The sequence below is a fragment of the Ornithorhynchus anatinus genome, chromosome 9 (assembly GCF_004115215.2).
Source record: "Ornithorhynchus anatinus isolate Pmale09 chromosome 9, mOrnAna1.pri.v4, whole genome shotgun sequence".
Lineage (NCBI taxonomy): Eukaryota > Metazoa > Chordata > Mammalia > Monotremata > Ornithorhynchidae > Ornithorhynchus > Ornithorhynchus anatinus.
The window spans coordinates 40,581,342-40,593,309 of NC_041736.1; the positions used below are offsets into that span (position 1 = coordinate 40,581,342).

The following is an 11,968-nucleotide window of genomic DNA, read 5'->3' on the forward strand; positions in this document are numbered from 1 at the left end:
CGGCTGTTCACTGGGCAGCGAGATTAAACCGGCGTGACGCCCCCAGGCCTGTGCCCTGTCCTCACCGTAGCCTGCACGGGGGAGGAGGAGGAGGCGGCGGCGGGGAAGCCGGGCCACTGCCCCAACCCGGCTCGGCCGCCCCCCCTCCCGCGCCGGGGGCCTCGAAGGGACACGAGCCACGGCCGGGCCGACGGAAATCGAGTTTTAATGGAGAGGCCCACGGCCCGCGGCCCTCCCTCGCCACAGAGGGCGGCGGCGCGGGGGGGGCCCGCGGCGCCCCCGGATTCTCGAAGACGGCGGCGGCGGCGAACTGGGGAAAGAGCCGGCTCGTAAACCAGTCCCTGCGGGGGATCAAGCCTTCGACGAAGCCGACGTGGCCGCCCCGGGGCCGTGACCAGCAGGGCGACGTGGGGCGGGCTCCCGGCGGCCCGCGTCGAGGCACGGGACGGGGACCCGGACGGCCTTCGTCTTGGCGGCTGGGCTGGCCGCCCGGTAGTAGGCGTCACGGTCCTCGTAGCCGAAGGCCGCCGCGTGTAACGCTCGGACTGGCGGATGGTCCGCGCCTGGACGGGGGGGCGGGGGGGAGATCGGGGCGAGGGGAGGGAAGGCGGGTGCGCTTCGGGGTTGCGGGGGGCTGAGGAAGGGGGGGAGGGAAAAGAGAAGCGAGCTGGGGGCGGGGTAGGGGCGTAGTACCTTCAGCACATAGTCCACATCCACCTTTCCCTCCATCACCTTCCCGTGACTGTAGTACAGCGTGGCCGTTAGAGGAGCGGCCGTGATCCCCCCCCCCCCCGCCCGGAGAGGGGCCGTGCCCTCCCGAAGCCTCCCCCGCCCGGGCACCGGATCCCCTACCGTCCCACGAGGCGGCGGAGCCCCGCGGTGAGGTGCCGGTTGAAGAGCAGCCCGTCGAGCAGGGGCCGGAGAGAGCGCGTGGTCTCGAACGAGTCCCAGCACGCCGACGGGGTGAGAGCGGCCGTCGGCCCCGCCGACGGGCCGGCGCGGGCCAGGTGGTTCAGCGGCGGGATCCTGCCGGGGCGGGGGGGGCGGAGGAAGGGGCGGGAGGGACCCTCCGCCCGCTTCCCGCCAGCCGGCCCCCCCCCCGAGCCGGCCCCGCAGCCCTCACCCGCCCAGCGATAGGCCCCCGGCCAGCAGCGGAGAGTCGGGGTGGCGGCGTTTCACGTGGGCCGCGACCGTCTCCGGGTCCTCCGTGTTGGCGGCGCAGGAAGCCCTGTAGGTCTGGAGGCGCGGCAAAGGCTGAGCGGAGCCTGCGGGTCAAGCAGGCGGAGGAGGGTTCCGCCCCGGGGGCGGGTGTTGGGAGAGAACCGCGGTACCACGAGTGGAGGGCGGAAGGCGGGGGGGGGGGGGGACTCACCAGCAGCTCCTCCCCGGGGCAGCCCCGGTCATTCAACGCCACGGCCCTGCGGAACACAACGTTTTACCTCCGGCGAAGGCGGGGCGCCACCCGGTCGCCCCGGCCCTTCGCCCGTGACCTCCCCGGACCTGGAAGCTGCCAACCGGGTGACTCCGGGCGCGGCGCGGGGCGCCGGAACCGCCCCGGGTCCCCCCCCCCGACGTCCCCTCGGGGGCCTTGCCTCGCCGGCGGCCGTCCCGGGCAGCCCGGCTCACTGGGTGCCGGACGTAGGCGGCCCGGCCGCCGCCCGCGACGCCGGGGAGGAGCGGCACCGCGGGCCGGGTCGGGGCAGGGGCCGTTCTCGGGCGGTCCGGCCCGGTCTAGCGGCAGCCGTCCCCCGTCGGGGGTCCGGAGCGCCTCGCTGCGGGAGGGAGGGGGACGGGGCCCCGGCGGGCTGGGAATCGGGACTCCCGGACCCATTCGGGGCCCGGTCTGAACGCCCCCTGGAAATCCGGGGCGGCCCGAGTCCGTCCGGCGGACGTAACGATCCCCGGCGGGCTCCGGAGAGGACCTCCTCGGGTCCCGACGCCCTGCCCTAGGGAGCCCGTCCCCCGGCCTCCCCCGCCCCCCCCCCACGCCCTTCCCCGTCCCTTCGGCCCCCTCTCACCTCTGGTAGGAGACGGGGGCTCGCGCCCGCGGCGGGACTCGGACGACGGTCTGCAGCCGCCCCTCGAAGCACCAAGGGGTGGGGTAGGAAGCGTCTCCGGTGCCAGGGCAGTGCCGCTCCAGGAAGGCCCGGAACGGGGGCCCGGCCACCAGCCGTGGCTTCCGCGATCGCACGGCACAACCGGTCTCCCCCGTCGTCCCCTTCCCTCCTCCTCATCTTCACCCGGGAGCCAACGGCCACTAACCGGCACGCCGTCCCCCGGGGCTCCGGCCGGAGAGGGGACCCGGACCGGGGATCGAGACGACGGGTAGCGTTTACCGAGCCCCCCCTGGGTCCCACACCCTGTAGGAGCCGGACCCGGAGGCCCCCCGGACTAGTATCTGAAAGACTTTGACCACGGACTCGAAGCTCGAGGAGGGCAGGGAACGCGTCTGGTGATTGTTATATTGCAGTCTCCCAAGGGCACAGTACAGTGCTTTGGAAACAGTAGGCGCTCAATAAATACAACCGACCGATAGCGCGCTTCCTTGAACCCTCTGCTCCGGCCAGGCCCGCTTCGCTTGCAGGCCAAGCAAGCCTAGGCCACTCCCAGCCTGCAAGAGAGCCGGTCCCTGTATCTCCCCCAGCGCTTAGAACAGTGTGGCTAAGAAGCAGCGTGGCTCAGTGGAAAGAGCACGGGCTTTGGAGTCAGGTCTCATGAGTTCGAATCCCGGCTCTGCCGCTCGTCGGCTGTGTGACTGTGGGCGAGTCACTTAACTTCTCTGGGCCTCAGTTCCCTCATCTGTAAAATGGGGATGAAGACGGTGAGCCCCACGTGGGACAACCTGATTCCCCTGTGTCTCCCCCAGCGCTTAGAACAGTGCTCGGCACATAGTAAGCGCTTAACAAATACCAACATTATTATTATTAACAGTGCTCTGCCCATAGTAAGCGCTTAAATACCAACATTATCTCTTTCCCCAGGAGAAGGACAGGGATTGGGTCCAACCCAATTCCCTGGTATTCTTTCATTCAATCGTTATTTATTATAATAATGTCGGCGTTTGTTAAGCGCTTACTAGGTGCAGAGCACCGTTCTAAGCGCTGGGGGAGATCCAGGGTCATCAGGTGGTCCCACGTGAGGCTCCCAGTCTTAATCCCCATTTGACAGATGATGAGGGAACTGAGGCACAGAGAAGTGAAGTGACTCGCCCACAGTCACGCAGCTGACGAGCGGCGGAGCCGGGATTCGAACCCATGACCTCTGACTCCCAAGCCCGGGCTCCTTCCACTGAGCCACGCTGCTTCTCTGTTATGCGCTCGCTCTGCCGAGCACTGAACTAGGCGCTTGGGAAAATACAATGCAGCAATAAAGAGCGACCATCCCTGCCCAAAACGAGCTCACAGCCTACAGTCGGGGGGGGGGACAGACATCAGTACAAATAAACAGACAATATAAATGAATTAAATGATGGATATTTACATAGCCGTGGGGCGGGGGAGCGGGGGGAAGAGCGAAGAGAGCAAGCCAGGATGATGCAGAAGGAAAAGTGGGTTTAGTCTGGGAAGGCCTCTTGGAGGAGACGTGCCTCCGAAGGGGCGGGTAAAGAGCGTCTGGCGGATTTGGGGAGGGAGGGCGTTCCGGGCCGGGGGCAGGACGTGGGCCGGCGGCGCTTAGTACGGTGCCCGGCGGGGAGTAAGCGTTTAACCGATTCATTCGTTCATTCGATGGTATTTATTGAGCGCTTACTAGGTGCAGAGCACTGTACTAAGCGCTCGGGACGGACAATCGGGCAACAGCTAGAGACCGTCCCTGCCCAACAGCGGACAAATGAGGCGTCCATCCCCTTGATTCTATTTATCTTGATGATGTGGTCTTGTTTCTGTCCATCTGTCTCCCCCGATTAGACCGTGAGCCCGTCACTGGGCAGGGACGGTCTCTATCTGTTGCCGGATTGTCCATTCCGAGCGCTCGGTCCAGTGCTCTGCACGTAGTAAGCGCTCAATACGTACTATTGAATGAATGAACGGGGGAGACGGGCAGCACGACGAGTCGTCTGGCGTCGATACCATCGAGATATATACGCATCATTAGCAAAATCGAGTAATCGATAAAATATACAAATAGGCCTAAGTGCTCTGGGGAGGGGAAGGGGAAACGGGGAGGAGGAGCAGAGGGAAAGGGAGGGCTCAGTGAGGGAAGGCCTCCTGGAGGAGGTGAGCGCTCAGCTCTGAAGAGACTGAGCCTGGCGGATGCGAGCGGGTGCCTCAGCTCTGCTGCCCAATTGTAACAATAATAATGTCGGTATTTGTTGAGCGCTTACTATGTGCAAAGCGCCGTTCTAAGCGCTGGGGGGATACAAGGTGACGAGGTTGTCCCGCGTGAGGCTCCCAGTCTTCATCCCCATTTGACAGATGAGGGACCTGAGGCCCCGAGAAGTGAAACGACTCGCCCGAAGTCACCCAGCCGGCAAGCGGCGGGGCCGGGATTAGAACCCACGACCTCTGACTCCCCTGCCCGGCCTCTTTCCCCTGATTCTATTTATTTGCTATTGTTTTAATGAGATGCTCATCCCCCGGATTCTATTTATTGCCGTCGTTCTCGTCTGTCCGTCTCCCCCGATTAGACAGTGAGCCCGTCAAAGGGCAGGGACTGTTTGTTATCTGTTACCGATTCGTCCATTCCAAGCGCTCGGTCCGGTGCTCTGCACATAGTAAGCGCTCAATAAATACTATTGAATGAATGAATAATCCCGACTCCGACACTTGTCTGCCGTGTGACCTTGGTCACTTCACTTTTCTGGGCCTCAGTGACCTCACCTGTAAAAGGGGGATGAAGACGGTGAGCCTCAAGTGGGACAACCTGATAACCTTGCATCTACCCCCAGCGCTTAGAACGGTGCTCCGCACGTAGTAAGCGCTGAACAAATACCAACATTAGGATTCTTCTCATTGCCCCGGCGCTTGGAACAGTGCTCTGCACCTAGTAAGCGCTGAACAAATACCAACATTATTATTATCCTTATTACCCCGGCGCTTAGAACAGTGCTCTGCACCTGGTAAGCGCTGAACAAATACCAACATTACTATTATTACCCCGGCGCTTAGAACAGCGCTCTGCACCTAGTGAGCGCTGAACAAATACCAACATTATTATTATTCTTATTTTCCCAGCGCTTAGAACAGCGCTCTGCACCTAGTAAGAGCTGAACAAATATCAACAGTATTATTATTACCCCAGCGCTTAGAACAGTGCTCTGCACCTAGTAATAGCTGAACAAATACCATCATTATTAGTCCAGTGCTCTGCACACAGTAGGCGCTCAATACATACCACTGAGTGAACGAAGTGCCCCCCCCCCCAGGATTTCCGGATGTGCCCATCTCTCCACCTCGATGCCCCCTGGATGGCAAGATGGGGAAACTGAGGCCGGGGGAGGGGACACCCCAGGAGATCCCCACCTACCTGGGGGACGCATGTCCAGCAGTAGCCCAAGTAGAGAGCGGCGCCGAGGCCCAGGAGCCAGGGCAGGGGCTGGGCTCGGCCCAGGCCCGGACGTCCAGCACGCAGCCAGGACCGGCCGTCCAGCACACTGCCGCCTGCGGCATCGTCTGCCCGCCGCCCGGGGAGCCACGCCCCTCCCTTCCGATTGGCCCGTAGAAGCCCCGCCCCTTCCCTCTCTGATTGGCCCTCCCATCCCCGCCCTTCCCTCCGATTGGCCCATAGGCGCCCCGCCCCTTCCCTCTCTGATTGGCCCGCCCATCCCCGCCCTTCCCTCCGATTGGCCCGTCGACGCCCCGCCCTTTCCCTCTCTGATTGGCCCGCCCATCCCCGCCCTTCCCTCTGATTGGCCCCTCTTAGTCCCCGCCCCTTCCCTCTCTGATCGGCCCCCTTCGCCCCGCCCTTTCCCTCTGATTGGCCCGTCCGGGCCACGCCCCTCCCGCCCCGTCAGGACCCAGGCTGAGGGAGGCGGGCTGCCCCGCCAGCGCCTGATTCCTTTTTCGCCCCTTTCCACCGCCCAGAAGACCCACCCCGATGAAGTCGCCCACCCCGCCTCGGGCCGGGAGCCGTCGCTCGACAGCTCCGGGAGGCTCGAGCGGGCCTCTAAATTCCTCAGGGGGACGAGAATTCTCCTGCAGGCAATGCCGAGGGCAGCCTCCCATGGGGGCCTTCCGCCTCCATCATAGGGAGGGCCAATGAGGCCTGTCAATCAGCGGTGCTCATTCATTCATTCATTCATTCATTCATTCATTCATTCATATTTATTATTATTATTAATAATAATAATGGCATTTGTAAAGCGCTTACTATGTGCAAAGCACTGTTCTAAGCGCTGGGGAGGATACCAGGTGATCAGGTGGTGGTAATAATAATAATAATAATAATGTTGGTATTTGTTAAGCACTTACTATGTGCCAAACACTGTTCTAAGCGCTGGGGGAGATCCAGGGTCATCAGGTCATCCCACGTGAGGCTCCCAGTCTTCATCCCCATTTGACAGATGAGGGAACTGAGGCCCAGAGAAGTGAAGTGACTTGCGCAAAGTCACACAGCCGACAAGCGGCAGAGCCGGGATTAGAACCCACGACCTCTGACTCCCAAGCCCGGGCTCTTTCCACTAAGCCACACTGCTTCCGATGATAACTGTAGTCTTTGTGAAGTGCTTGCTATAATAGTAATAATTACGCTACTTGTTAAGTGCTTATTATATGCCAAGCACTGTTCTAAGCGCCGGGGTAGATACAATTTAATCAGGTTGGGCACAGTCCCTGTCCCACATGGCTTTCACAGTCTTAATGCTCATTTTACCGATGAGGTCATTGAGGCACAGAGAAGTTAAGTGGCTTGCCCAAGATCACACAGCAGCAATGTGGCAGAACAAGGATTAGAACCCAGGTCTTCTGACACCCAGGCCCAGGCTCTTTCCACTTGGCCACACTGCTTTCAGGCTGCTTGAGAAGACCCTCCCCCAAATCCTTCCTTGGTGACTCGTGAGCCTGCCTACCGTCATCTTGAACCTCATCCTGAATAAAAATCCATCCCCTAAAATGAATGCTAATTAATAATAATTATTATTATTATTATTATTACGGTGCTTGTTAAGTGCTCATGGCTTAGTGGAAAGAACATGGGCTTGGGAGTCCCAGAGGTTGTGGGTTCTAATCCCAGCTCTGCCACTTGTCAGCAGTGGGATTTTGGGCAAGTCACTTCACTTCTCTGGGCCTCAGTTCCCTCATCTGTAAAATGGGGATGAAGACTGCGAGTCCCAGGTGGGACAACTTGGTTACCTTGTATCTACCCCTGTGCTTAGAACAGTGCTCGGCACATAGTAAGTGCTTAACAAAAGCTACCGTTATTATGATCAATTTGTGCCACGCACTGTTTTAAGCACTGGGGTAGATACGAGATAGTCATGTTGGACACAGTCCCCGTCCCACATGGGGCTCACGGTCTTAAACCCCATTTTACAGCTGAAGTAACCGAGGCATGGAGAAGTTGTTTTGTTTTTTTTTGTTAGTATTTGTTAAGCGCTTCCTATGTGCAGAGCACTGTTCTAAGCACTGGGATAGATACAGGGAATCAGGTTGTCCCACGTGAGGCTCACAGTTAATCCCCATTTTACAGATGAGGTCACTGAGGCACAGAGAAGTTAAGTGACTTGCCCACAGTCACACAGCTGACAAGTGGCAGAGCCGGGATTTGAACCCATGACCTGCTCAAGGTCACACAGCAGAGATGTGGCAGAGCTGAGATTAGAACCCAGGTCCTTCTGACTCCAAGGCCTGAGCTGTATCCACTAACTCACACTGCTTAGTGTAGTATCTTGGAGTATCGGTTAAGATCTTATTCTACACTAAAGCATGGTGCTAAACTCAAGGATGGGTGCAAGATTATCAACTCAAAACCAGGCCTTTCCCTACACAGGGTTCACAGACTAAGCCATAAAATGTTGGCACCTGGGCTCACATCCTGCTGTGTTTTCCACAACACCAAATCCGCCCCACCCTGTCCCTTTTCCCGAGGGCATTTGGTTTCTTTCCCGTGCGCTCCTGTATACACACACACACACTCTTCCCTCCATCCCTGCAAAAAAAAAAAGTTTCCACACACTAGAGATATTCAGGACCAAGCACCTAGTACGATAGTTTGGTGCTTTACACCCACTACGTGCTCAATAATGTTGCTGCTTACCTAAAATGTTTTCCGGGGGTGGTACCTAAAAGCAAGAGTCTGGAAGAGGCATTTTAGGCAGGAGAGAGAGAGTTGCAAGGCCCACAGGTGCCATCTTTAGGAGAATAGTAGTTTTCCCCACCAATTTCCAGCTGTCGATCCAACGTCATTGGGGTTTCTTCTGTTCTCAGAGTCGCTGAGGAGACTTGAGAGAAAGGTTAAGCAAACCTAAAATTGGTTTTTTGAAGTCTGCCTGACCCTGCCAAGTCCCTTCCAGTCTGCTCTTTCCCCTTATCCTCATACACACTCTCTCAACACACACACGCACACACACACATGCCTGCCTACCACCATCCTGAACCCCATCCTGCATAATAATAATAATAATAATAATAATGTTGGTATTTGTTAAGCACTTACTATGTGCAGAGCACTGTTCTAAGCGCTGGGGTAGATACGAGGTCATCAGATTGTCCCACGTGAGGTTCACAGTCTTCATCCCCATTTTCCAGACGAGGTAACTGAGGCACAGAGCAGTTGTAACTTGCCCACAGTCACACAGCTGACAAGTGGCAGATTCAGGATTCGAAACCATGACCTCTGACTCCCAAGCCCAGGCTTTTTCCACTGAGCCATGCTCCATCCCCTAAAATGAATACCAATTAATGATAATTACGGTGCTAGTTAAGCGCTTACTATGTTCCAAGCACTGTTTTAAGCACTGGGGTAGATACGAGATAATCAGGCTGGACACAGTCCCCGTTCATTCATTCAATCGTATTTATTGAGCCTTCACTGTATGCCGAGCACTGTACTAATCGCCTGGGAGAGCACAATATAACAACGAACATATTCCCTGACCACAACGAGCTAAGTCTAGAGAGGGAGACAGACATTAATATAAATAAGTCAACAGATAAATAAACTATATATATATATATATATACGTATATATAGTTATATGCCTATGCGCCTTGGGGAAGGAGAGAGGATGAATGAAGGAGAAAGTATGAGAGCAGTGCAGAAAGGAGTGGGAGAGGAGGAGAGGAGGGCCAGTCAGGGAAGGCTTCTTGGAGGAGATGTGGCTTTGAAGTCGGGGAGTCACCTGCCTGATCACTGGGGATCACGGTCTGAAACCCCATTTTACGGATGAGGGAACCGCAGGCACGAGGCAATCAGGTTCCACTCGGGGCTCGCAGTCTAAGTAAGAGGAAGAGAGGTATTGCGTTCCCATTTTGCAGACGGGGGAACTGAGGTGCAGAGAAGTGAAGTGGGGAAGAGAGGTATTGAATTCCCATTTTGCAGATGGGGGAACTGAGGTCCACAGAAGTGAAGTGGGGAAGAGAGGTATCGAATTACCATTTTGCAGATGAGGGAACTGAGCCCCAGAGAAGTTAATAATAATAATAATAATGATGATGGCATCTGTGAAGCCATTAATAATAATAATCTTATTTGTTAAGCTCTTACTATGTGCAGAGCACTGTTCTAAGCGCTGGGGAGGATACGAGGTGATCAGGTGGTCCCACGTGGGGCTCCCGGTCTTCATCCCCACTTGACAGATGAGGTAACTGAGGCACAGAGGAGTTAAGTGACTTGCCCCAAGTCACCCAAAAGTGAAGTGGGGAAGAGAGTTACCGAATTCCCATTTTGCAGATGGGGGAACCGAGGCCCGGGGAAGCGAGGCGGGGCAGAGAAGTAGCGAATTCCCATTTTGCAGATGAGGAAACCGAGGCCCAGAGACGGTCAGCGGCTTCCCCAAGATCCCGCAGAGATTCGCCCCTTCTCCGTTCAGTGGGATTTATGGAGCGCCTACGGGGTGCGGAGCCCCGGACTAAGCGTCGGGACGGTACCGTTCCGCGGTGAAGACAGCCGGTCCCCGCCCCGGGGCTCCGCGGGGCTCGCACCCAGGACCGGCGGGGCCGGGGGGGGGGGGGGGGCGGGAGGGGGAGCCTCGCCCTTTGCCCGCCGAGCTGCGACGTGGAGCGGCCACGTGGAGCCGGGCCGGGGCGGGGACGGCCGCTAGGTCCGGGAGCCGCGGGGCAGGGCAGGGCAGGGCAGGGCAGGGCCCGGGTTGAACGGCCCACTGTGCCCAGCGTCTACCTCAGGGTCAGGCGCCCTCCAGCCGCTCTGCGCCCGCCGGCCAAGTCAGTAGGGGCTGCTCTGGGGCTAACTGGGGCTGTCCCTCGCAAGTCCTCTCTGCTGCCCTAGCTTGCTTTCTCCCTCTCCCTTTTTCTATCTCTCTCTCTCACACACACACACCTTCAGTCCTGTCTCTGCCTCCTTCTGCGGCATCCTTACGTGCTGCTCTGGGGCTGGGGCTGTCCCTCGCAAGTCCTCTCTGCTGCCCTAGCTTGCTTTCTCCCTCTCCCTTTTTCTATCTATCTCTCACACACACACACCTTCAGTCCTGTCCCTGCCTCCTTCTGTGGCATCCTTACGTGCTGCTCTGGGGCTGGGGCTGTCCCTCTCAAGTCCTCTCTGCTGCCCTAGCTTGCTTTCTCCCTCTCCCTTTTTCTATCTCTCTCTCACACACACACACCTTCAGTCCTGTCTCTGCCTCCTTCTGTGGCATCCTTACGTGCTGCTCTGGGGCTGGGGCTGTCCCTCTCAAGTCCTCTCTGCTGCCCTAGCTTGCTTTCTCCCTCTCCCTTTTTCTGTCTCTCTCACACACACACCTTCAGTGCTGTCCCTGCCTCCTTCTGTGGCATCCTTACGTGCCGGTCTGGGGCTGGGTCTGTTCCTCCTATGTCCTCTCGGCTGCCCTAACTTTCTTTCTCTCCCTTTTGCTCTCTGTCTCTCACACACACACATCTTCGGTGCTGTCCCTGCCTCGTTCTGTGGCATCCTTATGTGCCGGTCTGGGGCTGGGTGTGTGAAGTCCTCTGTACTGGGCTATATTTCTTTCTCCCTCTCCCTTTTGCTCTCTATCCCTCTCTCTCACACACACATCCTCGGTGCTGTCCCTGCCTCATTCTGTGGCATCCTTATGTGCTGGTCTGCATCTGGGTCTGTGCCTGTGAAGACCTCTGTGCTGGGCTGTATTTCTTTCTCCCTTTTGCTCTCTCTCACACACATCCTCGGTGCTTGCTCCGCTCATAGTAAGCGCTCGATATATATTATTGAATGAATGAATGCCTCATTCTGTGGCATCCTTATGTGCTGGTCTGGGTCTCGGTCTGTGCCTGTGAATTCCTCTGTGTCGGGTTATCTTTCTCTCTCTCTCTTTTTCTCTCTATCACCCACACACACACATCCTCGATGCCGTCTCTGCCTCATTCTACGGCATCCTCATGTGCCGGTCTGGGTCTCGGTCTGTGCCTGTGAAGTCCTCTCTGCTGGGCTACATTGCTCTCTCTCCCTCTCCCATAATAATAATCAGGTTGGTATTTGTTAAGCGCTTATTGTGTACTGAGCACCGTTCTAAGCGCTGGGTAGATACAGGGTAATCAGGTTGTCCTACGTGAGGCTCACCCATTTTATCTCATATACACACATCCTCAGTGCTTTCTCTGCCTCATTCTGTGGCATCCTCATGGGCTGATCTGGGTCTCGGTCTGTACCTGCAAATTCTGTCCTGGTTATGTATTTCCTCTCTCTCACACATAAAGTGCTGCCTCTGCCTCATTCTGTGGCATCCTTATCTCCAGCTATCTTCCCTCAACCCCGTAGGATTTATGCACAGATCTGTAATTTGATTATATTAATGTCTGTCTTTCCCTCTAGGCGACAAGCTGGCCGTGGGCAGGGAACGTGTTTACTCTGTCATAGTGTACTCTTCCAAGTGCTTGCGCGGTAA

At 57.4% G+C, this 11,968-nt stretch overlaps 1 protein-coding gene across 1 annotated transcript; it reads right to left on the reverse strand.

Moving 5' to 3' along the window:
• Positions 1-22: 22 nt before the first annotated feature.
• Positions 23-4,086, reverse strand: ABHD1 (abhydrolase domain containing 1). Its single transcript, XM_029071660.1, is given in 10 exon segments — positions 23-385; positions 387-429; positions 431-530; positions 533-563; positions 694-742; positions 853-1,026; positions 1,124-1,236; positions 1,373-1,418; positions 2,019-2,229; positions 4,068-4,086. Coding segments are annotated over 10 exon segments (1,110 nt in total). The 3' UTR covers positions 23-61.
• Between the last annotated feature and the right edge of the window lie 7,882 nt (positions 4,087-11,968).